This window comes from Cervus elaphus, chromosome 17 (assembly GCF_910594005.1).
Source record: "Cervus elaphus chromosome 17, mCerEla1.1, whole genome shotgun sequence".
Lineage (NCBI taxonomy): Eukaryota > Metazoa > Chordata > Mammalia > Artiodactyla > Cervidae > Cervus > Cervus elaphus.
The window spans coordinates 23,217,977-23,245,912 of record NC_057831.1 but is presented as its reverse complement, the minus strand read 5'-3'; the positions used below and the strand labels follow the sequence as shown (position 1 = coordinate 23,245,912).

Below are 27,936 nucleotides of genomic sequence, written 5' to 3'. Positions count from 1 at the left end.
GTTCCAATCACTTCATAATTAAGAGATACTTAAAACTGGTAGGGATATTATAACTATAAATGCTCTCTCATTTATAAAATATAAAGTACTTATTAAATGGGAGGAAAGGATGAGACATACTTCAGCCAGAGTTTCTCTCATCTCTTCTTTCAGTTGGTCACATTCAATCTGAGGTGCTTCTATTGTCATTTTAAGATTCTCTCTCCTTAGTGAGAGATTTTATTTCCTTGTGACTTTCTTGAAGTTTTTCAGTCATCCTGAGACTCTCCATTTCTATCCTTGCTAGTGTTGTTGAATCTTTGGTTTTGGACTGTTTTTTCAATAGCTCTGGTTCATCCATTGTTTGCTGAGTATCAGTGACTTCTTTCACATTAGGAAGTAGCTCCGGTTCCTCATGAAGCACTGGGATCTTGTGATATTCGTATAATACTAAGGGTTCTATCTAGACACTGTTGTCATAATTTTTAAAGGGAAAAGATGAGGATACTCTCCATAGCAACGGAAGTGATTTTAAACCTTCATGACCTACCACGGACCACAAACTCCTATTTACTCACTTTCCCCTGATTCCTACTCAAGCTATTCATGACTGCTAGTCATATTCTGTCATAATTTTCTTTTTTCTCCAGTTTATATCCAAAGTACACTTTACCAATAAATTATTAATCCAATCAGTTGCATACTTCCTTTCTATCAGTTCAGTTCAGTTGCTCAGTCATGTCCAACTCTTTGTGACCCCATGGACTGCAGCATGCCAGGCTTCCCTGTTCATCACCAACTCCTGGAGCTTGCTCAAACTCATGTCCATCCAGTTGGTGATGCCATCTAACCATCTCATCCTCTGTCGTCCCCTTCTCCTCCTGCCTTCAATCTTTCTCAGCATCAGTGTCTTTTCCAAGGAGTCAGCTCCTTGCATCAGGTGGCCAAAGAATTAGAGTTTCAGCTTCAGCATCAGTCCTCCCAATGAATATTCAGGATTGATTTCCTTTTGGATGGACTGGTTGGATCTCCTTGCAGTCCAAGGGGCCTCTAAAGAGTCTTCTCCAACACCACCACAGTTTAAAAGCATCGATTCTTCAGCACTCAGCTTTCTTTATAGTTCATCTCTCATATTCATACATGACTACTGGAAAAACCATAGCTTTGACTAGACGGACCTTTGTTGGCAAAGTAATGTCTCTGCTTTTTATTATGCTGTCTAGGTTGGTCATAGCTTTTCTTCCAAGCAGCAATTGTCTTTTAATTTCATGGCTGCAGCCACCATCTGCAGTGATTTTGGATTCATTTCTATACTAGTTTCATTTCACTGATTCATTTCTATATTAGTTCTCAAATACAACAGGAGAAAATTCAGAGCTGAGCAGATTATATCCCAATAAATTAATGGTCCCATTCTCAGATGAATTCTAATGCTACTTAACAAATTTTTTATGTGTAAAGATTGATTCCCTCTTTCCATGATCACTAGTGTTACTGTGTAACTTTCCATATCATATTTCTGTGTTTATCAAATTGGAATTGAGAATGTTTTTTACATGCTCATATTGGGCAAAAAGAACAATGTCTTATTCATATCCATTGTCTCAATACTTAGCACACAACAGGCTTTTAACATAGGTTGGTCTAGTTTATGTTTCATTTTCTCCACAGCATTTGTTATTATCGCAAATTATCCTGCTCATTTGATTGCTTATATATTGATAATCTCTTTCCACTACAAAATAAGTTCTATGATTGTAGAGGATCTGTCCACCTTGTTTCCACTTTATTTCTATAATCCAGGACTGTACCCGATACATTAAACACTCAACAAATATTACTCAATAAATGAATGAATCATAACCCATTCACTACCAATCTTTCCTTCAAAGGAGGAAGAAAAGGGAAAGAAAGGTGGAGAAGAAGAAAGGATGGAAAGAAGATAGGATGCAAAGAAGAAAGGACAAACCTTTTCCTGCGGTTCAGTACCGGATTTTTCTAAGTTCTTCTGAATATTTATTATCTGAGCTGTCTTCTCAGAAATGTCTCTTCTTAGTTCTTCAATAGTTTCTTGGTATTCTTTTAGATGCATGTGGGCCATCTGTAGTTCTTCTTTTGTTTCTAGACCCTTTATTAGGAAGTGAAATTTAAAGAATAATTGTAAGAACATCATCCAACACTGCTTCCCCCTTTCCAATTGACTCAGTCTTTAAAGAAATGTTTAATAGATGAAAGAAAAGGTCATGACTTACTGTAGCTTCAATCTCTCTGATGTGTTCTTTAAGCTTATTTCTCTCTACTTCGAATGACTCCTCTAATTTCTTTAGATCATTTCTTTCTTTGGTTATGAATTTCATTTCCTCACAATTTTCATGAAGTTTCTGAGCTAACTCTATCTTCTCAATTTTTATATGTTCCAATGTTAATTCTTGGTTCTTTAGTTCATTCTTTAAGTTTTCCATTTCATTCATCTTTTTCTGCATCTCATTCATCTCTTCTTGTACACTAAGCAGTTGCTGCTGTTTTTCTTGCAGTTGTTGGCTCTTAAGACATACAGTTTTTATAATTACTATTTTGGCTATACTCTCTTAAAATTCTTATATAAAATCTACTTTGCAAACTGAAATAATCATTATCATAACCCTGTCAACTACTCCAAAATAAGTAGACAAGGGGCATTAAAAGTAAAATAACTTTCGAGGTACAATGTCTAGGGGGTCAAATAGAGTCCCATACCAAGTTCAAGTCTACCCAGACCCCGAGAACCTGATCTTCTTTGAAAATAGGGTTTCTGTAGATGTGATTAGTTAAGGACTGAGAAGGAATCCTCCTAGATTAAGGTCGGCCCCAAATCCAATGTGAGTAGTCCTTCTAAGAGACAAAAGGACACATAGAGACACAGAGGAGGTCCTGTGCCGATGGAGGCAGAGATTGGAGGGATGCAGCTCTAAGCCAAGAAACACCAAGGTCAGCTGGGAGTCAAGGGCAGGAAGAGGAATTAAAGGATTCTTCTCTAGAGCCTTCAGAGGGAGCCTGGTTCCGCCAACACTGTGATTGTGAACATCTAAGACGCAGAACTGTGAAAGAGTAAATTCTTGTTGTTTTAAGCCATTGAGTTTATGTTAATTTGATACAAAAGCCCTAGGAAACTAATATAGTGCCACTAGGTTAATCAAGGAAGAATGTGAAAATGAGAAAAACTAAAAAACAGAAGAGATTAATTAAATATGCAGACATCACTGTGCCAAATAATTATAATTCCATGTCTCTTAAAAACTTGAATAATTAAAAAAAAAAAAAAAACTTGAATAATTTACTTCCATTTCTAGTGAGGGCCATATGGAGTGGCCCAAGCAAATAATGAAGCATTAACTTTTACATAAGCTCAATGATTTCCCTCCTTTAGGAGGAATATGAAATAGAAATTAGGTTTTAACATATTCAATTAGGTTATAGTAAAAGGGATGAGAATTAAGAGAACCCATATTAGGAAAAAATACACAGAAGCACAATGGAAATCACTATATATTATCTGTAATGAATGTGATACTGCTTCTAGAATATACAGAAAGATCTCAGTGGGTGCATTTTAGAATTTCTTGGGGAATATAATTGTTACCCGAGTCTGAGGCTTGTCTACAAATTGTACAACAGCATCTTATTTTTTTTTTGTACGACAGCATCTCACTGACGATATCTAAGTGATGATACCGTCAGACCTTGTTATCCACGGAAGAGTAGCTCCAGGACCTCTGCAGTTACCAAAATCCATGAACGCTCAAGTCCCTTAACTATTTGTATATAACCTAAACACATCCTCTCATATGCTTTAACTCATCTCTAGATTATGTATGCTACTGAATACAATATAAATGCTATGAAAATAGTTGCCCAAGTGTGGCAATTTTGGGTTTCAGTTTTTGGAACTTTCTGTATTTTTCCTCTGAATATTTTTGATCTATGGCCAGTTGAATCCATGGATGCAGAATCTGCAGATACAGAGGGCTGACCGTAGAGATGACTCTCACACTTCAGAGCACGACTAGTGCACTGCTACAAGGGCAGAATCTTTCTTTTGTTTACCAATGTATCTCAGGAGCCCAGAAGAGTGGCTGGCTAGAGTAGTGCTCAATAAGCACTCGATGAACGAATATATCAAATGACTTGTTTAGAAAAATGAAGGCCTCCCCCATCTAAAGACTCCAGAATAATATAATCATCACAAAGGATGCTAGCTAACATCTCAATAGGAGTTGAAACTGTCCAAAATACTGTCCATTAAGATCTGTTCATCTGAGAGGTTATTTCTGGAATTTAGGTTTGCTGGAATCAAATTTATTATATAAGTAAAAAATTTAGTCAGGAAAAATGACCAGGCAGATAACTTTAAAAAGTCACCTTTTCCTTTAGCTTTTCTTGAACTTCTGATAGTTTTTCACAGGTCCTAGAAAGCTCTTCTTCTTTCTTAATGGTACGGTTCTTTTCTTGTGCCACAATATCCTGTTGTTTTTTAAGTTCATTTCCAAGAATTCTTAATTCTTCCTGGTTTTCAATTGTCTAGAATTTTTTTAAGAAGTTGAGATCAAAATAATACTTACTTACACTTAAGAAATCAGGTAAAAATCAGAATTTACTTTAGCCAAAAAATGAAGAGATCATGGTAAACTATATTGGAAAAGATTAATTTAAAAAGTGAGTCTTTAATCATATAAATGCCAAGAATCTGCTTTTTTAAATACTGTTTCTTCATTGCTCACCTTACATTCCTATCATGAGAATTACAACTGGGTTTAGTATTTTATCATGTGTGATTTGCTCATTTTCTACACCTAAACCAAAAGACACTTTGGAGCTTTTGTTGACAACAGATGATGTGAGACACTTATCTATATATCTATATATGGTTATGGTCTTTTCATATGCTGGAATGGCTTTGATTTTACACATTGCTTAATAGCAAGCTCAAAATGGCAGCACTGTTTGGTAGTATGAGGTGGACTAATCCAAGTTATTAAGCTTAAACAGTAACATTCTTAAGTCACAAAAACATCTCAAGCCGGAGACTGATAAGTGAATATGACCTTTGTCTGTATTCTTATTTATAGTCAGTAATTCTAAGCAAACAGGCAATCCCAAGAAACACAGAAAACCACACAAAAGGTCAGGTTCTACTGTGATTCATAGCAAACTTCTCAAAATATTAATTTCATTCTAGGCACATTATATTGTCTCTAAATTTAGAAAAAATACTAAAGTAGGTTTGAAAATATTGGCAAACATTAACAATAAACAATTAAAAATGAAGTAAAAAATTGCAACAGCATATATAAAAGAGAAATATTTAGGAACAAATTTAAGAAAATATGGAAAAGATCTGTAGACTGAAAAGTATTACATATCACAGACACAACAAATAATCTATAAAAAGATAAACAATGGCCAATAAGCAATCTCATGCTAGTAAACATGAAAAGATGTCCAATATCTTTATAGTCATTCAGGTCAGTTCAGTTGTTCAGTTGTGTCCGACTCTTTGTGACCCCATGAATCGCAGCATGCCAGGCCTCCCTTTCCATCACCAACTCCTGGAGTTTACTCAAACTCATGTCTATCGAGTCAGTGATGCCATCCAGCCATCTCATCCTGCCCCCAATCCCTCCCAGCATCAGGGTCTTTTCCAATGAGTCAAGGGAAAGGCAAATGAAAACAATGAGGCACACACCCAATAGAATGGTTAAAATTAAACACAATACTATGAAGTGTTGGTGAGGATGTGGAGTCATCAAAATTCTTTTAATTTGCTGATAGAAATATAAAATGGTACAACTACTTTGGAAATCAATCTAGTAAATTTTCAGCAAGTTAAATATATATCTCCCTATGATTCAGCTATTCCATTTAGATATTTATCCTAGAGACATAAAAAAAACTTCATAAAAATATTTGTTTATGAATGTTTACAGCATCTGTATTCAAAATAGCCAAATAGTGAAGAGAACCTAAATTTCCACCAGTAGGAGAAGGTCTAAACAAACTGTAGCCTTTCCAACAAAGGAATGCTACCCAGCAATAAGCAAGAGACTAGAAAGAAGACATGGGCTTCCCAGGTGGTGTTAGAAGAAACAAGAAATAAGAAACAAGGGTTCAATCCCTGGGTCGGGAAGATTCCCTGGAGAAGGGCATGGCAACTGACTCCAGTATTCACGCCTGGAGAAACCCACGGACAGAGGAGACTGGTAGGCTATGGTCCACAGGGTTGCAAAGAGTCACACGTGACTGAAGCAACATAGCATGCACACACAGAAAGAAGACACAAAAGAGTTTATGCCATGTGATTCTATTTGTATGAATTTCTAGAAGAGGCAAAGTCATTAAGGTAAAAACCATAAGGATAGTTGACTATATGGGGCAGAGGTTAAGACTGGGATTGAGTAGATCAGGGCTCAAGGGAACATTCTGGGGTGATGTTCCACATCTTGATGAAAATGGGAAGTCCACAGTAGAGATATTTGCCAAAAGTCATCAGACTGTATACTTGCATTTGTTACATTTATCACATGGCATGTAAGTTATACCTCAGTAAAGCTGTAAAAGTCTAAAATACACAAGGACAAAAATGTACTGCAAAGTACACAGTGCTAAATCCTACCATTTCAATGTTTTCTCTCAGGTCGGTCTTCAGTTGCTCCTTTTCTGCTGTAACACTCTCTAACATTTGTTGCAGTTCATTTTTCTCCTGTATTAAAGACAATACCTTTCTCTGTTGCTCAGTTAGCTCATTATCCTCAGCATCTGCACTCAGAGCTTGGGTTTTTGTGGTTTCCAAATTTTGGCTTTTATCTATGCCAACCATCTAAAATATAAATACAGTAAAGAATTTCTTAGTTAATAATACTTTTAATAATAATAATAAAAACAGCCAACACATATTACTTATATATCAGGCAATATTTTCATATATTGACATACTTAATCTTTACCATAACTTTATGAGGTAGGTACTATTATTATCTCCATTTGACAGATGAGGAAATAATCCCAGAGAGGATAGGTCACTTGTCCAAGGTCACTCAGCAATGAATAACCAGGTTTTGAACCCAATGCTCTGGCTCCAGTGTGTGCTCTTGTGCCTGATCATTAATAAGAACTACCTAAACAGTTATAGATAATTTACAATTATCTTTATGTATGATGTGCTAACCAGATTTTAAGAAAAAGTAAGCTACTTTGAGCTCTATCACTTTATTTCTTTCCTTAAAAGCTGGAAAGAACTCCCTATTCCCAATAAGAATATTCCCAACTTTCATTTTCAGAGGTAGTAAGTATGCACCATTGGAAGTATACATGTAGAAGGCAAAGTAATTTTGGTAGAAATATATCTCATATTATAATAGTATAATTCATCTTTTCTTAATATATAATTTTCACTTACTGCTTAAGAAAAGTATGTTATATAAATTCATTTATCCATAATAAGTCTTAACCAAATGTAATTTAAAATGTGAACTCCCTGGTAAAAGGAGACTAAGACTAACATCACAACTGTTGGCATGAAATTAGGTTGTTACTATATAAGTTTATACTAGTCTAATAAATATTCAACTCCATACTGGTCACATGTGTCTTGAAAGGTTTTTATAAAGATCTATAATTAATGTTACAAAAAAATCTGAAAAATAAAGAGAAAAAATATCATCAATGTCACCAACATACCCACTATTAGAATTCTGGAATATTTCATTCTAGTGTTTTCCATTAACTTTTTTAAAACAAAGCAATCATAATTAATTTACATATATAGGATTCACTGTAGCTTTTCTTTTTCATGTAGATCATATGCATTTCCCCATACTATTATGTAAACTTCAAATTAGTATTTTTAGTAGTTTCTTTGTTCTCTAGAGTGGATATGGACAAACCATCCTTTGTTTAGTTCGAGCTTCTGACAATGGTGCACACCATGGAGCTAACTATATGAGAAATTAAGGTGGGGAACATATAGCCTTTGGGAACAGTTTGTCAGATACTGTAATTCGGGTTCCTGAATCTTTACTCCTAAAGAAAGGAATACCTACAAAGACAAAGAAGACGGAGACAAAGTATTCTGATACCCTAGGTACATTTCAAAACTGAACACAGACTACGAAATATTTCAGCTACTGTGGTTATGAGTAAAATTTAATTTCTGTTGAGACACACTAGAGAAACTGCATTTCCAAAGAGACAGACATCAAGTAGGTTGAAAATGGCCATTCCAAGAGGATTTCCGATAGACCTACTAATAGAGTTCTGTGGTGCCCAGAACAGAGGGGTCCCAGGAGATTCCTGGGCCCACTCTTTTATCTACATGGGTGATTCCAGCAGGAATATGGTTATCACCGGACCAGGGTGACCTCAGCCTTCCAGTCCAGACTTCAGGACCTCTAATAAACAGAATGGTGTGAAAATCCCAGCAGACCCTTTATCACATGGAAGCTTCTACCATGAACATAATACTACAGAAGCCAGGCGGTCCCAAGGAGTATAACTTCCCTCACTTCTCATTTATTGTCTCCTCCTCATGTGTGTATGTTAGTCATTCTGTCGTGTCCAGCTCTTTGTGACTCCATGGACTCCTCTATCTGTGGAATTCTCCAGGCAAGAATATTGGAGTGGGTTGCCATTTCCTTTTCCAGGCCTCCTTCTCATGGGGCACTATGATTGCATTAGTTTTAAAGCAGATATACATTGTTAGATCTTATTCTAAATAAACTATTCAAAAAACCTTCTCCTTATGAAAGCAGAAGTTATAAACTTCAAATCAAGGTCAAGAACCTTTGGTCCACGGTTGATCCAAATTATAGATAAGCTGGGAACATGAGATAATAGAGGAAATGAAAGGACTTAAGCATAGGAGAGAGAAGAGAGAGCTCCTTTTCCAGCACTGGAATATTGTGTCAGGGCAGAGGGGGGGAAAAAGAAGCTAACTTAAACTGTATAAAAATTTAAGATTTCTGTGCATCAGAGGACACAATCAACAGAGTGAAAAGGCAACCTATGAAATGGGAGAAAATACTTGCAAATCATAAAACTGATAAAGGGTTAATATCCAAAAAATAGAATTCTTACAACAACAAAAAATCAACTTAAAAATGGGCAAAAACTTGAACAGACATTTCTGCAAAGATAAATAGTTTACAAATAGTCTGTGATATTTTGTTATGGCAGTCTTAGCAGACTAATATGCCTACCTAAAAAAAAAAATCACCATTAGCATCCCAATGTATATAATTAAATTTGTAACTGATTAAATAATCAGTTTTTTTTTGTTTTAAAAGCAGTTTTTCTCCTAAAGTCTCAGGGCAAAATGAATCTTACTATCCAGAATGAATTAAGGTAAGATTTAAGCACCTAAAAGCAAAATTAAGGCCTAAACCCTAGAAATAGACACAAACACGATATACAGGTTGATCCTATAGCAAACTCTAAACAAACATAAAGTATACAAAATCCAACATAAAACAAATATTTTAGCCATAATAAGCACTGAATCTTTCTCACACTGTTAGAGTTCACTGGGTTTTGAAGATGTGCAAATTATATCAGGTCTCAGAAAAAAGGTCAGCTCAAAATCTGAATTAGTATTTTTTGTCTTTTCCTTTGACTGTAAGCAGTTATATTTGAAGTTATTTCAAAGACATTAGGCTTAAGCATGTAAATTATTCTGAGTTATTAATAGTGTGAATAATAAAGATTGAGATTACCATTATGATACCACCCTTATGGCAGAAAGTGAAGAACTAAAGAGCCTCTTGATGAAAGTGAAAGAGGAGAGTGAAAAAGTTGGCTCAAAGCTCAACATTCAGAAAACTAAGATCATGGCATCTGGTCCCATCACTTCACAGCAAATAGATGGGGAAACAGTGGAAACAGTGGCTGAGTTTATTTTTTGGGCTCCAAAAATCACTGTAGAGGGTGATTGCAGTCATGAAATTAAAAGACGCTTACTCCTTGGAAGAAAAGTTATGACCAACCTAGACAGCATATTAAAAAGCAGAGACATTACTTTGCCAACAAAGGTCCGTCTAGTCAGGGCTATGGTTTTTCCAGTGGTCATGTATGGATGTGAGAGTTGGACTATAAAGAAAGCTGAACGCTGAAGAATTGATGCTTTTGAACTGTGGTGTTGGAGAAGACTTTTGAGAGTCCCTTGGACTGCAAGGAGATCCAACCAGTCCATCCTAGAGGAGATCAGTCCTGAGTGTTCATTGGAAAGACTGATGCTGAAGCTGAAACTCCAATATTTTGGCCACCTGATGTGAAGAGCTGACTCATTTGAAAAGACCCTGATGTTGGGAAAGATTGAATGTAGGAGGAGAAGGGGAAGACAGGATAAGATGGTTGGATGGCGACACTGGCTCAACAGACATGAGTCTGAATAAACTCCGGGAGTTGGTGATGGACAGGGAAGCCTGGCATGCTGCAGTTCATGGGGTCTCAAAGAGTTGGACACGACTGAGTGACTGAACTGAACTGAACTTTAGTGTTTGAGGTTAAGGTTATATACCTAAGTTTCAAGATTTTATGATAACTTTGATCAGAAACACTCCTTACCTTTTCCTGAAATTCATCCCTAGTTTCTTCTAAGTTTTCCTCTATATGCAAATTCTTGGAAGCTTCCTCAGAAATTTTCATTTTTAGCAAGTTAATTGTTTCTTGGTGCTGTTTCAAAGACTCAAGTGCATTTCGTAGTTGTTCCTGGGTGTCTATGTTCTTTGTCAGAGAAATAGAAAATAATTTTCATTAGAATGTGAAACAATGAAAATCATTTTACAGTTACTGCTTGATCATAAATAATAAATGATGGCTCCTATAAGGTTTTTAAAGAGGCTCTAAGATTTCAAAAGTTTAATCAGTCAAAACCTTACCATATTTATAGTATCTTGAATGTCACTTTTGAGTTGGTCCCTCTCAATTTGTAGGCTCTCTTGGAGTTGTTTTTGATCATCTTTTTCTTGGGCTAAGGTTTTTACTTCTACTAAGGTTTGTTGAAGTTTCTCAGTCATCAGAGTTTTCTCCTTTTCTAACGTTTGCAGCCTAGAATCCCTACTTTCTAATTGTTCCTTCAGTCCTTCCACTTCCTTTAATCTTTCTTGATTCTCAGTTGTTTTTTGCTGAAGTTCTTGGGTTTTGTGAGAGAGCTTTAAGATAAGAAAAAATAAATGTGAAAAGCAGATCATTCTGCGACATATATATGGAAGCAAAACCCCAGAACAAAGATCACTTCCCTAGAGGATGTCCTGCACTAACCTCTGTCTTCAAAGCCTCCAAATTTAACCCAAGTTCTTCAGCTTCTTTAGAGAGATTTCCTATTTCTTGATTCAATTTTGCATTCTCTTCAAGGACCATCTTATACTTTTGGTCAAATTCAATATGATGATTTTTAACATCTTGGAATTCTTGATCAGTGCTTTCACAACTCAACTGGGAAGTTGGTAGGTCATTTTTAGTGTTCCCAATTTCTTCAAGTAAACCTTGAATTCTACTTTCCTTATCAACTACTTCAGAAGACAATTTGTCTTTTTCTGATGTTACTTTATAGAGCTCTTCAGATTTATCATGTATCTGTGGAAAAGAAAGCAAACTTAGCTATGAAAACAAGATATGATATAGTTGACCAGTTTTCAGGAAAAAAGCTTTCTCTGCCTTACTCCCTCCCCACCAAAGACACTGAAATTAAACCAAGGTTTGATTGAGGAATGGCAATATTTTTCTTGCCATATTTCTTTAACACATATTATCCTGTTTAACTTTACTTTCAAAGTTTTGCTTTCTAATCTCTGGTTCTAATAAGAATTGCACACAGAAGGACACTCAGTAGAAACACAATCCAGCTGTGTCTTTAAATCCTTACCTATCATTTTAAAATGTTTTCTGTCTTTCTGATGAGGCAGGCATTGCATGACTTTTCTTAGAATTTTACTTGTATTTCCATTGCTAACAAACTGAATCAAACATTTATAGTCTCTTGCCTGGTACTTTAAAATAAATTACGGCAAAATATTTAAGGTACTTCTCAAAGGCTTTTATTTCATGAGTTGTTTTCTTAAAAATATGTTTACCTCTTTCCTTAGCATTTCTATTTCTGAAGGTAAAGATTTCAATTCTGACAGCAAATTAACTTCATTATGCAAAGTTTCATTTTCTTCGACTGCTTTATTCAATTCTTTCTGCAGCTGGGTTATTTTTCTTTCCAATTCCATATTAGACAGCAAATCTAGAACATTTTTAGTAGTTTAAAACAGCTTGCAATTATTGGGTCAATCTAAATTATGCATGTAGTTAGATTATTTAATCAGATTGTATGAAATTTATTAAAGAAAGCGTCAGTGTTGGTAAATAGTTAATCCAATAGTTAATCACCTTGTCCAAGACTGGGTTAAATTTATTTGAGAAATAATTTTTAAACTCTTTGGATTTAATGTCCAAGGAAACATTTATAAATTCTGATACCAAATGACAGTAACATTTAACATTAAGCAATTAAAGACACCAGGGAATAATAGATTTTTAATCACTGGAATACAGCTGCAAAATCTTTTAGGTCCCGTTCTATATAAAGACAGATTTGCAAAAAGGTAAGTCTGAAATGATAAAATACCTTTTGGAACTTTGCCATCTATAAGGGAGGTGAGTTTTGTTATTTCACAAAAAGAAGATTGTAATTCTTTCTCCAGATCAACTTGCATTTTCTTTTTCGCCTCCAACTGACTTTGATATAACTGCATATCATTTTCCATCTGCTTGCATGTACTTGCAAGCTCTTTCTATTGAGAGAAACACTGTAAATTCACAGCAATGTACTGGTCATTTCAACTGTTACTGTAAATATTACAAAAATCACTCACCATTTTCTCTTTCAGCTTTAGATTTTCACTTCTAAGAAAGGCTGATTCTCTCTTAGCATCAAGAGCTACAGTTTCGACATCAAGCAGAGTCTGTTTCATTTGTTTTAGGTCTTCAGTGTTTTCCTTTACACATGACAAAAAAGATTTAGTGAAATCTAATTTTGTTAGATTTGGAAAAGCCAATGTTTATATGTATGCTATTCCTAAGAAATGAAAAATGGTTATGCAAATTACCAAATGTATTTTTAGAATAGATAAAAATGAATAACATTTTTCATAATAAAAATATTTTAGGGAATTTTAAGGGGTTCAGTGGTTTAGGATTCAGTGTTTTCACTGCCAGAGCCTGGGTTTGACCCCTGGTCAGGGAATTAAGATCCTACAAACCATGCAATGCAGCCAAAAGAGAAAAATTAAAAAAAAAAATTCTAGCTATAACATTTCAAAATTATAAAAGAATCATGTAGAAGTACTATAATAATTCTGCTATTGTTTAAAAAGGTTAACATAATTGTTGCTCACCTAGCCTGTTAAAAGTTTTCTATGTATTTTTATTTTTTGCTTTACTCTTTTTTTATGTTTTGTTTCGGTCATGCTGCAGGGCAAGTGTGATCTTAGTCCCCGACCAGGGATTGAACCTGTGCCCCTTGAGGTGTAAGTGTGGAGTCTGAACCACTGGAATGCCAGGGAAGTCTTTGTTTGTTTTTTTAAGTTACTCTCTGCAAAACATGACAGGTGAGTAATTAACAGTTAAAATTAAGGATGTTTAATCACAAATTAAAAAAAAATAATTCAGTAGAAAAATAGAGGAAAGATATGAACAGGCAACTCACAGAAGAGAAAAAAGGAAATGACTGATAAATATGAAAAAAATCCAGTCTCATTTTTAGAGAGAAGTGGCATTTTAACATGACTTCAACATACATGAATTCAACCATATGTCCTTGGCAAAATATTAATGGGTGCATGCATGAGTCAGTGAACTGGATGAATAAAGAGAAAGAAATAAACAACAATTAAAAAAATGGGCAAGGTCATCCCTGGCAGCCCAGTGGTTGGGACTCCAAGCTTCTAATGCAGGGTGCCTGGATCTGATCCTTGGTTGGGGAACTGAGATCCCACATGCCACGTGGCACAGTCAAACAAATTAGGGAAAAAAAGGTGGTGGTGGGAATTCTTATGTTATCAATAGACAGGCCAGAATTATATGAAAGTGTCTTTCTCTCCAAGGCCTTAGAACAACAAGAACACTTTCAAAAAGATCATTTGCCATTAACAAAAGATAATAAAAGAGTTCCAATAGAAAATAACAAAAAGTACTCTGAAAAACTCAAATGCAAACAAAAGAAAAACAATAGCAGCTAATAATCTAAAATTTCTGGCTAGAAATCGCTGCCTTTTAAAAAAAGAGAGTTAAAAACTAGAATTCAACTTATACTTTCTTGAAGTAATCAGGTGAATTGAAAGAAAATAGAAAAAAAAAAACACCTAATTCCACCATAAGATTCAGTACTGTTTAATGGCACGATCTTATACTGACCAAAATAACCTACAGCTACAGTTTCTGAAAAATATTAAACTGTTAAAATAGTTACTTCATTATAATGAGAATACATTAATATATATATTAATGAAATAAAATTAATGTAATTTATGAAATCAGGCTCAATTACATATTTTATAGTTCTAATTACTAATCAATGTCAAGTGCTTACCTGAAGATACTAATTCTATATTTCTCCATGCATTTGTACAAAGCAATTGAAAAAAATTAAAAAAATTTTTAATTACTGATTTTTAATGGAAGTTCATCACTAACTTACTTATATCTGATTGAAGGATAGTGTTGTCAACTCTGATTTTTATCCACAAAATGGCAATGATATTAATTGTGCCTCTCTCACAGGTTAACTAAAATTCGATACTTAAAACAACTGGAACAATGCCCAGCACACAGTAGGCTCAGTATAAGTATTTGTAGCGATGATGATAGTATAACTACAAATGTCAAAATGATGACACAACAAAATAAATCTGACTTTTACCGATGAGTATGACAAGTCCATTTTCATACTTTCTGACTTCTGAGACTCTATGTATTCCTGGAGCTTCTTAATCTGGTCTTCCTTTTCTCTAAGCAGCTCTACTTTTGAACTTAGTTCATTCTAAAACATTTAAAGGAGAATGAAAAACATAATTTAAATGGGTTTCAATTTTAAGGAATTAAAAAGAACTTACATTTAACAGTTTAAATCAGCAGATAGCAAAATTCAAAGAGTTGAGATTTTAAAAATATAATTCCCTCTATTTTCTGAAATCATATTTAATTACATAGATGTTTTACAGTTTGGGCTCCTTATCAATAGAAACATCAACATAAATGCTCACCTCAAGATCTTGATTATATACTTCTGCATGCTTAACTAAATTCTTTAAGTTGGAAATTTCATGAATTAGTTGCATCTGTAAGAGCATGTGAACAGGCAACAGAGCAAACCAACAGTTAATAAAGCAAAAAAAAAAAAAACGATAGCATTCATTCACCGCTCTAGAATCACCCAACACAGCAAGGACTGGGGAAGCAACTGTTCAAGCTACTGCAACAAGCACCTCGTTATTTAAAAATAAATAAAACCCCAAACTCTCCAGCCAAACAAAAGAATCCCCAAACCCTACAAAACAAATAAGAACAAAGCCTAAGCGTGACCCCAAAATAGCTACGTCATCTGTTAATAAAGCTACAATAATGTCAAAAGCAAATTAGTATCTACCATTTGTAGAAGACATAGTGGTAATCAAACTCTTAAAAAAACATACTTTTAATAGATTTTTGTTTTGGGTTAAGTGCAGAAGTATATTTATTCTATAAGATTTTTCTCTCTTCTGATAAATTATCCACCTAGCTTTATACTGGCATACTTTTAATGAGTTGTGACTTGAAATTTAGTTTTGGATTATGACAGTTTTAAGTGGTACCTTTATAATATTTTACTGTTCACAAAAGCTACAAAGATATGTATGGGATTATGAACTATTACCTTGTTGGTTTATTCTACAGGAAATACTGGAAAGATGGTGTTACTGCTTTATATTGTTCAACTGTTAAAAGTATAAAGATTACTTAAAGATATGAGAATTTCTATTGAAGTTTCTTTTTTATTGAAATATCTGCAGCATTAAATATTTGAGTACCCAAAACTTTAGTGTGCAAAACAAGTAGACTACAGTTTAACAAAGATAAATGTATTATCCCTTAGAGTTTTTTAATCTCCATAATCAGATGAGTCATTAGAGAGTAAAAACAACTTCTAGTCAAATATAAGGGACTTACAAAAATAGCATATCATTTAAATAAAATTTTCTGGAGGAATAATTCAGTCCTAACTAGTTTTAGATTTCAGACTACTGCTAGTTTGACATTTTTTCTATTTTAGGTTATTATTCAGTAGAAATATAGTATGGGCCAAATTTATAATTAAAAATTTTCTAGTAGCCACTACTAAAAGTAAAAAGAAATAGGTAGGATTAATTTAAATATAATTAGCCTTGCTGCGCTCATGCTCAGTCGTGTCTGACTCTGTGCCACCCTTTGGACTGTAGCCCGCCCGGCTTCTCTGTCCATGGGATTTTCTAGGCAAGAATATTGGAGTGGGTTACCATTTCCTCCTCCAGGAGACCTTCTCAATCCAGAGATTGGATCCAGGTCTCCTGTGTCTCCTGCACTGCAGGCAGATGCTTTACCCACTGAGCCATCGGGGAAGCCCCTTAATATAATTTAATCTAATAAATATAACTATTTTACTTCATGTAATCAGTATTAAAAAATTCATGTAACTTTTCATCTTTTTTCATACTTAGGTCAGTAGAGACTGGCCCCATTTCAAGTGCTCAGCTGGCCCATGTGATTAGCGGCTAGCCCATTGTTCAGCAAAGTTTTAATCTATATTGTTATAATTTAAATTGGCTGGCTCTTTTACCTTTTCTTCTCTAACTTGTGTGCAAAGAAACCACATTTGCCAGCAATGAAGAACTAAATAATTAACTTCAAGTTTTGAAAAATATTTAGAAGGAAAAATTCCTTTACTTCTCATTTGAAATTGCTCTTTATTTTAAGTACTGGTTTACCTAAACAGAAAAAGATTAAGTAACTTTTGAAAAGAGATGAGTGTATTCTTCCAATGATGTACTGTTTAAAATGCAGAAAGTAGAGAATCTATATGATATGGTCAAAGTTAATCCACTGCTACATAAAAAATGTTGCATATTTCAGCTGTAGTTTTCAGCAGGTGAAACATTTAATTAACATAAATACCTCCAAGTTGTGAAAATTATAAAATTAAATCAAGCTAAAATTGGTAGAGAAATGAAATTTCTCTTGTTCCCTGATCATGATAATACTTGACCTTGTTTATTCCTTTCTCTAAAATTACTATTTAAATATTTTTATTACTGTATCTTACTTGAAAATTACCCACAGCTTTAGTGATTTTTGATAAAACCCTTAGGAAGCCAGGGCAATGGTCACATGTCCTAAGGCTGTAATTTGACTTTTACTCCTTTTTGGCTAAACTTTCCCCCAAAATGTTGATTTTAGAACATACTTTATTGCTTACACCCAGACTTGCATTTTTAGTTTAATATGGACTGGATATTGTAAAACTGTCTTTGAATAGATTCAGTTAGTATTACTTAAATTTTAGGTTACTTCACAGAACCTAGAATTTCAAAGTGTGTCCAAGTGAAAATGAAGAGAATAGAATTATTTACCCCTTTCATGGGAAAAAGGAAAAAAAAAATCAAGATGTGAGACTGTGTTATTTTTGTAATCTTTCTGTATGTGATTCAATTCGGTGAATTTGTTCACTTTTAAAGATTAATGGAATATATTTATTTAATGTAAGAAAAATTAGAGACATTATTGCTACACTTTGGGTATAAAATTGCCCAAAGTTAACTTTATACCATATTATTTATAAGGTACATATAAAAAATTAGATAAGATTTTGGCATTAGAAAGGGACTTGAAAAGCTCCCAATTTAACTTCAAGAGGGAAGATACACAGAAAAGTAAGCCCTGAGAGATTTGACGACTTCCTCAAAGCCTTGCCCACAATTCATGCCAGGCTCAAATTTGTGATGAGCTAATAAACAGCAAAACTAGAGCTTCATTCCAGCTAGTCTGCTCCAGAGACCATGCTCTTAAGCATGATACTAGAACTTCCCTCTCAATAAAACTCAGATTACATGTTGAAGTTCACTTTTCTTCTCATGATGTTTTACATTTTGTGAATTCACAAAATTTTTTTTTTTTTTTGAATTCACAAATTTTAAAACAAGTTAAATGAAACTCTGTGGAGAACTTACAGATTTTTGCCTCTCAGTATATACCTATGAAATGCAGAAGTAAATATACTACAGTTTGTAGGTAGAACTTTTAGCACAGAATTCTTTTTTTCTTCTTAAGAAAGAAAAACAGGTGAGAAACTCTGAAACTGAGAAAAAAGAACTGTGTCCCTCTGGGCTCTCCACACAGAAATCTGAGAAGCAGCTACAAATTAACTAATATTTTATCTACACTAAAACACTGACTCTCATTTTTAAGGGGATTCATGGATCATGTCAGGCTTCCCTGGTGGCTTAGCTGGTAAAGAATCTGCCTGCAATGTAGGAGACCCGAGTTCAATCCCTGGGTTGGGAAGATCTGGAAAAGGGAAAGGCTACCCACTCCAGTATTCTGGCCTGGAGTTCCATGGACTGTATAGTCCATGGGGTTGCAAAGAGGCGGACACGACTGAGAGACTTTCACTTCACTAATGGATCATGTCCCAGGTCTGATGGTAGCTGTGGATTCTTACTCTAGAAAACTGATATGGACTCCAAAATTCCATAAAAATAATTTCAAAATGTTTATGAACTCTAGGTTAAAGACTCTCTACACTGAGAAATCTCTTGAATCTTTTGGACAGTTTCCAAGTCCCAAAGTCTGATGGCTTCTGAATTAGCTTAACATGTAGCCTAATACTACACACATAGTTATTTAGGTATATACTTTCTAAAGAAAACAAAGTTCATTAATAGATAATATTCATATATAAAACATTCAGCTGGATATTAAAATTCATGTTGGTCTCAGAAGGAAATGGCTATAGTTAGGCAGCATTTCTCATATGCTCAACAAATTAAATACTTTAATATACAAATTATAAGAAAACAATTTCTTCAAGACAAATCCATCAATAGGCAGATTCACCAAACCTTGCTAAAGATGTTCTTAATTTCTTTTTCTTGTTCATAAGCACAAGAGAAACAAATATGATTTAACTATTTTTAAAACAATATAAATAATTTCTTAAATTCTCTAAATTGTGTATATATGTGGAAAATAGGTACATCTTCAACATCTCAACTTTAGAAATAAATAGTTTTAAGAGAATACCTCTGTGTTTTTAGTTTAGTTTCACATTTCCACATTCTTTACCTCTTGATCTTTCTCTGCTTTTCTTTCCAGAGCTTCAAATTCATCCAAATCATTCTTTTCTTTTAATTTCAATTCCATTTCTTCATTTTCTCTTCTTAATTGTTCATAGTCTAGTACCAGGCTATCATAGTTAGCACGAAGTGAATTCAATTCACTTTCTAAGTTTTCCTATTGTAAACAAAACCAAATTTTCAAGTCAGAATTCGAATCATACATGCTTTGTTTTCTTAACTAAAATTTAGATTAATCAAATAATTAATTTAACTTTGAATCATTTGGTGGTTCAGGCCATTTTCTTCTTCAATATCTTTTTAATGGTCTAGCTTGATACAGAGTAAGATAAAGGGTCTGCAATTTTGGTAAACTAACTCAGAATAGAAGACTATTTTGAAAGGGTTAGGATGGGAAAAAAAAAAATGATCATATAAACAAATGGTCTGCCTGTTCCTCACTGGAAAAGTTGTCAGAAGTAGGAGGTAGGACGCATAAAATGGAATACAGGTCTTTAAACTCATTAGTTGTAAAGCTGATAATTTAACTCTTCACTTGTCTGACTACTATTTTATTTCTCAGGTATCTCTGAATTTAAGAAGTGAAACAGAGATTATTGATCTTTAAAACTCTAGTGGGAGGGGGGATCGGGATGGGGAACACATGTAAATCCATGGCTGATTCATGTCAATGTATGGCAAAACCCACTACAATACTGTAAAGTAATTAGCCTCCAACTAATAAAAATAAATGAAAAAACAAACAAACAAACAACTCTAGTGGCTGCTAGGTTTTCCTATATTCAAAGGGGGTCTGTTTCTGCTTTCTATACTGTTTGAGAGTCAAATTATGAGTTAAAAACAAAACTAACATCAGGGATTTTCAAAAAACACTGAACTTCTAAAGTATGTTTTAGGGACACAAAAATACTTCGTCTAAATACTTAACTAATTAAAACTAGTTGCAACGGTTGGCTAATGGGAATAATGATTCCCAAGAATCACTGCAATTTTCCTCCAAAGTGAAAATGAAATTTTCTTTAATAAATAATTTTTAAAACTATATTTCTTTGAACATTAAGAGTCTAGAAAGTAAATATATAATTTAATTTACTGTAGTATTGACTATACTATTCCTTATTTCTTAAACTCTTGATAAAATAATACACACTCACTTTTAATTTTCAGTATTATCTGGCAATCTTACCATTCCCTAACATGTATCACTCTTCTAATACACGACTGAGAATTTTGACACTAAAAGTCAACCCTTTTTATCCCTAGGGGATTGTCGCTAAGTCACTTCTGTCTGACTTTTTGCGACCCTACGGACCGTAGCCCACCAGGGTCCTCTGTCCCTGGGATTCTCCAGGCAAGAATACTGGAGTGGGTTGCCATGCCCTCCTCCAGGGGATCTTCCCAACCCAGGGAATTGAACCTGCATCTCTTAAGCATTTGCATTGGTAGCTGGGCTCTTTATCACTGGGCTTCCCTTGTGGCTCAGCTGGTAAAGAATCTGCCTGCAATGCGGGAGACCTGGGTTTGATCCCTGGGTTGGGAAGATCCCCTGGAGAAGGGAAAGACTACCCACTCCAGTATTCTGACCTGGAGAATTCCATGGACTGTATAGTTTCATGGGGTTGCAAAGAATCGGACAGGGCTGAGCAACTTTAACTTTCACCTTATCATTAATGCCACCCAGGAAGCCCTAAATGGAACCAAAACTGTTACTGAAATTAACTGAGAGCTAGAAATGTGTTACAACAACAATAAGCACCAATAACAAATGAGTTTTAAAAAGAATAAAACCATAATGCTCTGTAAAATACATTTAAATTACCTGACTTAGTAGCTTTGTTGCTGGATTCCATTCTATCTCAGTCAATGTATCAAGAGTGTTACTGAAAACATCAGACTCTGAACAGAGAGCTATAATTAGAGAGAAAAGAAATTTATCCATAAACATGTTATTAAGATTCTTAAAACTCAAAGATTAAAAAAATTCTCATCAGAGGTAATAAACTCAAACTAACATGACTTCCCTGGTGGCTCAGATGGTAAAGTATCTACCTACAATGTGGAAGACCGGGGTTCAATCCCTGGATCAGGAAGATCTCTCGGAAAAGGAAATGGCAACCCACTCCAGTTTTCTTGCCTGGAAAATCCCATGGACAGAGGAGCCTGGTAGGCTACATCCATGGGGTTGCAAAGAGTCAGATACAACTGAGTGACTTCACTTTCACTTTCAATATGTACTTACTATATGAATGACAAGAATACATTAAAAACAGATGTGATCATTTGTATTATTGTGTGAATTAAGATCACTGGTTAGAATAAGTGATAAAATACATGGATCCTTAGTATAGTATAGGTAAAAAGGACAAATTCTAAGTTTGAGATTTGATTATTTTAAGTAGATTTTAAAATGACCCTAAGAGAAATAATAGCATATGAAGCAACTGACAAAGAATTAATCTCAAAAGTACACAAGCAACTCATGCAACTCAATTCCAGAAAAATAAATGACCCAACCAAAAAATGGGCCAAAGAACTAAACAGACATTTCTCCAAAGAAGACATACACATGGCTAACAAACACATGAAAAGATGCTCAACATCACTCATTATCAGAGAAATGCAACTCAAAACCACAATGAGGTACCATTACACGCCAGTCAGAATGGCTGCTATCCAAAAGTCTACAAGCAATAAATGCTGGAGAGGGTGCAGAGAAAAAGGAACCCTCTTATACTGTTGGTGGGAATGCAAACTAGTACAGCCACTATGGAGAACAGTGTGGAGATTCCTTAAAAAACTGGAAATAGAACTGCCATATGACCCAGCTACCCTACTGCTGGGCATACACACCGAGGAAACCAGAATTGAAAGAGACACATGTACCGCAATGTTCATCGCAGCACTGTTTATAATAGCCAGGACATGGAAGCAACCTAGATGCCCATCAGCAGACAAATGGATAAGAAAACTGTGGTACATACACACAATGGAGTATTACTGAGCTATTAAAAAGAATGCATTTGAATCAGTTCTAATGAGGCAGATGAAACTGGAGCCTATTATAGAGTGAAGTAAATCAGAAAGAAAAACACCAATATAGTATATTAACGCATATATATGGAATTTTTTTTTTTTAATATATGGAATTTAGAAAGATGGTAACAATGACCCTATATGCGAGACAGCAAAAGAGACAGAGATGTAAAGAATAGTCTTTTGTATTCTGTGGGAGAAGGAGAGGGTGGGATGATTTGAGAGAATAGCATTGAAACAAGTATATTATCATATGTGAAACAGATCACTAGTCCAGGTTCGATGCATGAGACAGGGCGCTCAGGGCTGGTACACTGGGAAGACCCTGAGGGATGGGATGGGGAGGGAGGTGGGAGAGGGGTTCAGGATGGGGGACACATGTACACCCATGGCTGATTCATGTCAATGTACGGCAAAAACCACTACAATATTGTAAAATAATTAGCTTCCAATTAAAATAAATTAATTAAAACAAATAAAGAAAAGTCAGCACAGCAAAATAAATAAAATGCCCCTAAAAAATACTTATAACTACATTGGAGACAATTCTGAAACAGATTTCTGTGTTAAACACAGGAATTCTTTCAAAAGTAATTAGCCTCCAACTAATAAAAATAAATGGAAAAAAAAAGATTAGTAGTTTAAGGCTGATGTTATGTGGATCCTAATTTAACTGGATAATGATTAGAACAAAAATGTGTGCTTCAACTACAATGCATCATCATTCTTAAGAGATCTGGAAAAAACAGAAAACTTCATGAACATTCAGTTTCTTAAAATCATTTAACTTTCTCATTATCTCCATTGTAATTACACTTAAAATATTGATACACACATTTTATTTAAATGTGTTTATCACATTACTGAGTTATAAATAAAGTCCTTGCTTTAGGGAGGGGACATATGTACACTGATGGCTGATTATGTTGAGGTTTAACAGAAAACAAAAAAATTCTGTAAAACAATTATCCTTCAATTAAAAATAAAGTAAAAAAAAAAGTCCCTCTGTATAGGGATGCTTTTATAAATGAAAGTAATTGGAAAAGTACTCACATTCATCAATTTCTCCTAAACTTACAGCAGCCTTATGTGTTCTTGTTGTTACATTCGCTGCCATATTAAATTCATTTACGTAGTTTGAGTCCTTCATTTTGTTAATTTTCCCCACGCACCAAGTGACTCTTCGTTTTTTTTTAGCCTAAAAAGAAAGAAATCAAAATTACCTCACACAGACTGGGGCTCATACACTGTAAAACAAGGGAACTAGTTTCCATTTTAAAAAACCATTGCTTTGGTGGAATTTGTACTAAGTCGAGTTTAGTATCTTAATAATTTAAGGATATCTGAGATAAGAAAACATACTCAAGCTTTTCAGATCAGTGTTTAACCCCATGAAAACTTTGATGAAATTATTACTTACACTATACGTTTTATTTGAAGGTTTACTTATAAGCTTTTCTGGAACATAACTGAAAGGAATCGGTTGACATACAACTTTTAAGTACTCTGGTGTTGCAAGGAAGGGACAGCTGCTGCTGCCACCCCATAGCTATTGACAGCACTTTGGGGTACCCAGCTCTGCTCCCTCAGTTATCTGGCCATCTGTCACCTTCCCTAGCTCCTTCTTGGCTTCACAAATGCTCAAGCCTACTTATTTGCTTTTGATTTTTTAAAGAAACAAACTCTTGCCTCCTCACTTCTCTCTAGCTACCATTTTCTTTTAGTTTTTACACTATCTTCTTCCTCATCATTTATCTACTTCTTCTTTGTCTCTTCAGGATCATTTCTGTCTACTGCACTGCATCTCAAAATTAACTGCTGTTCCCAGAATATACTGCTCACTTTCATGCCCCTACACACAGTACCTTTAGGCTTGAGACAGCCAGCCCTTTCCACAGCCTGCTCTGCAAAACCCAGCTATATATAAATATTTCACTCCAATGACCTTCAGCTCAACACCACGTGCTATACTATTTCAAACTCTTAGCACTGTCTATGAACGTGTCTCCAACCATCTCCTGATATCTCAGCAGAAAAGTTAAACTTATTTTACAAAGACAATATAAGACTAAACTTACAGAAGCATTTCTTCTTCTGTCCTTGTTGAAATGAATAGATGTTTCTCCTTCTCTCTTAGGCCAGACTCTTCAATTGTATTCAAGATCCCATCCCTTTGGGCATCTCTACCCACAGCAAGGTGGCTTTTATTACCAACACATCAACTCAAACTGCTTTTGCAAATAAGCTTCATTTCTAAATCTGAAGCATTTTTGTCTGTATGTATCTCATTTAACTTCTTAGCAGAATGTGACCTTGCTTACCACATTCACCTGATTTCCTTTCAATTCTAGAGCTCAACATGGGCTCCTATAGGGGTTCTTTTATTCTGCTTTTCCCTAAAAGTTGTTGTTTCTTGGGGTTCTGTGTTTGACCCTCTGTTCTTTCCATTCTCAACATGCTCCAAGGCCAAGCTCATCCATTCCTAGGACTTTAAATCGGATCAGCTGTAGTTAATACCCAAACTGATATCTCCATCTCAGATCTTTCACATTTCCAACTGCCTGATGTCTTAAAATAGAGATGTCCTGAATCAAACATTGAGCAGCTCCACCACTCTTTATTCAGTGAAAACACTACCAACTGCCCAGAAATTCTAGTAATGCTTGCAAGTCATTCAGGATGCCTCTTTCTCTCTTTCCTTGCCCCTGCATCCAAACAACCACAAAGTTCAGTTCAGTCTGCCTCCCAAATAGCTCTGCCGTTTATCCAATTTCTTCCATCTTCAGAACCACAATCCTTGTAGAGGCCAAATCAATCTGATGCACATAGCAATCACACCTTTCCAAAATGCAATTCCTACTACGTTCTATACAAGGCTTTTAGCAAAACGCAAAGTTCAAATCCCTTAATGTGGTTTACAATGTCCCTGCCACCAGAAAGTCTAATATACTGTTGCCCCACAATTTCAAGGTTTTGTATATGTGTTTTTCTGAAATACTATTCCCTAAACCTTCCACTGGGCTATTTTCTACTTATCACTCAGTCAAGAAATAGATCTTGAGTGTCTCTATACTTAGAATGGTGATCTGTACATGATACCTATTAATAATATATATATTTTTAAAGCATATTTATTTCTGGCCATGTAGGGTCTTTGTTGCTGCGCCAGCTTTCCTTTAATTGCAGCTCCTGGGCTTCTCACCGCAGTGACTTCTCTTGTTGTGGAGCATGGCCTCGAGGCGGGCTTCAGTAGCTGCAGCTCCTGGGCTCTAGAGCACAAGCTCAATAACTGCAAAGCACAGGCTTAGTTGCTCCACAGCATGTGGGATCTTCCCAGAATAGGGATCAAAACCGTCTCCTGTGTTGGCAGGTGGAGTCTTTACTACTGAGCCACCAGGAAAGCCCAGTAACAATCTTAGCAGTATACATTTATTGAGGATTTCTGAGTGTAAAGTGTAGTATTATGCACATACTGTATGTTACTTCACTTAATTCTCACAACAGTCCTAAGAAGTAGGGACCAAGCTATTATATCACAGATAAGGAAACTGTAGCAAAGTATATTTGAGATATTGTCTAAAATTAAGTGTTAGGAATTGACAGAACTGGGATTCATACCTAGGGAGTTCAAATCCAAAGGCTATCCTCTTACATAAAAAAAAATCTGTCAGATAAATAAAGCCCTCGCAAAAACAAAAAAAGACACAAATCAGAAGTCAGAATTTTGATTACTATGGTGATCTATAGTCTAAATCATTTTCTTGATATTAACATTTTTGTTTCTTTAAACAGAAAATATTCCAATATACTTCAGACACCCATGGTTTCCAATCAGCTAATTAATTGTATTAGAATTTCTTAAGAAACATATCAAAAACAGATTCCTTGGCTATACTGTAGACTGTAAACCACAGAAGACTCCAAATAGCCAAAACAATCTTGAGAAAGAAGGGCAAAGCTGGAGGCATCATGTTTCCTGATTTCAAACTCTATTACAACGCTATAGCAATCAAAACAATACATATGATAGTGCCACAAAAACAGACACATAAAAACAATGGAATAGAAGCCCAGAAATAAACCCTCACATATATGATCAATTAATTTACAACAAAGGAACCAGGAAGATAAAATAGGGAAAGGACAGTCTGCTCAGTAAGTGATGTTGGGAAAATTGGACAGCCATATGTAAAAGAATGAAACTGGATTTTATCTTACTTACACATAAGTAAGATACACTTACACTGGACTACTATACATATGTATATAATATATGATTTTTTCATATATAAAAATCAATTGAAACTGATTAAAGACTTGAATGTTAACACCTGAAACCATAAAACTCCTAAAAGAAAACTAAAGTAGTAAGCTTGAATCCTTGAATTAATACTTCTACATCTGTAATTTCAACAACTTCAAATATACAACAGGTTCTTGGTTTCTTGAATATAATGTATCAAAAGATTATAAATGAATAATTATGTAATCAATATTTAGGAATGTCCAGTTCTATTTTCTGTATACCAAGTTTAAGCTGTTATCTTTCAAATTTTACCTTTAATTCTTGCTGCGATGATAGGGAAGAAGATGTCACTAGCATCCTTGTTAGGTTTTGAATTTTCTCAATCTGGACTTTTTGAAGTAGATCTTTTTCTTCCAAGAGCTGGGCTAGTTGGTCTTTTTCCATTGCCTGAGCTCGAGTCTCTAAAGAAACCTATAGAATGTAATAATGGATTATGTTAATAATAAATGTAGCTGTATTTTAAAACCTTGAAAGTAGCTTAAAAGAACAGAAATTTGTATGTGAACTAAGAGAATTTTAATTATATTGAAATAAAATATACTCTTATGTGCAGAACTCTAGTACACAGTTATCATAGTCAGTAATTTCTCAAACTAAAAATAAAATATCCATTTCTTCTCATGTCATTATTCTATATGCTGTGTGTAAAATTATTACAATGCAGCTAAGGCAAATCTATTAACTGCTTAAAATATATAAATAGAAGGCAGAGAGGTTATAAAAGCAGAGACTTGAATACCTACAGCAAAAGAAGTGATGTTTTCATAAGATTACCATTTGTTATTTTAGATCATTCCTAAAAATATCACCAGAACGCAAGATTTACACAAAATCGAGGGCCATAATAGTTAAACAAATTATATTACAATTTTAAGTGATTATCCTATTTTATTGAATTCCTATCCTGGGGTTGGAAGAAAAATTCAAGATAATGTGAAACTCTGGAAAGTAGTTTCAGGTAACTATACATGGCCTCTCTCTTTTTTAACCTAATTTTTCCTATGTATTTGTGATAATTTTTTAAAAAACTCTCTCAACTTGGCCCATTTGAAAACACCAAATTTTACCCTTTGAAAATGAAAAACAAAACCTAAAATAATTTCAGGAAACCAAGTCTTTTAGTTTATGGTAAATTAAACTAAATTTTTTTATGAGTTGATTTCTTCTTGGTTGAAAATTGTTTTAAATCTAGGTTGCAGAGCTCACTTATTGATGGCTTCAGAATCTCTGGGCATTTAGGCA

The 27,936-nt window shown here is 34.6% G+C and overlaps 1 protein-coding gene across 4 annotated transcripts in view; it reads right to left on the bottom strand.

The window, feature by feature from the left end:
• The window catches only part of CENPE (centromere protein E), a 78,762-nt gene that overhangs the window by 37,009 nt on the left and 13,817 nt on the right, over positions 1-27,936 (bottom strand). For 3 of the 4 annotated variants that reach the window (XM_043871246.1, XM_043871248.1, XM_043871247.1), the window contains exons 13-28: positions 26,947-27,105; positions 23,442-23,586; positions 21,175-21,263; positions 19,345-19,512; positions 15,255-15,329; positions 14,912-15,031; positions 12,867-12,989; positions 12,620-12,785; positions 12,081-12,235; positions 11,269-11,583; positions 10,887-11,159; positions 10,573-10,731; positions 6,629-6,832; positions 4,378-4,536; positions 2,232-2,522; positions 1,949-2,107 (exon numbers count right to left, since the gene is read on the bottom strand). In XM_043871246.1, coding sequence (XP_043727181.1) covers positions 1,949-2,107; positions 2,232-2,522; positions 4,378-4,536; positions 6,629-6,832; positions 10,573-10,731; positions 10,887-11,159; positions 11,269-11,583; positions 12,081-12,235; positions 12,620-12,785; positions 12,867-12,989; positions 14,912-15,031; positions 15,255-15,329; positions 19,345-19,512; positions 21,175-21,263; positions 23,442-23,586; positions 26,947-27,105 — 2,760 coding nt within the window. The remainder of the gene's footprint in view (positions 1-1,948; positions 2,108-2,231; positions 2,523-4,377; positions 4,537-6,628; positions 6,833-10,572; positions 10,732-10,886; positions 11,160-11,268; positions 11,584-12,080; positions 12,236-12,619; positions 12,786-12,866; positions 12,990-14,911; positions 15,032-15,254; positions 15,330-19,344; positions 19,513-21,174; positions 21,264-23,441; positions 23,587-26,946; positions 27,106-27,936) is intronic. The other variant, XM_043871249.1, reaches the window with a different exon arrangement.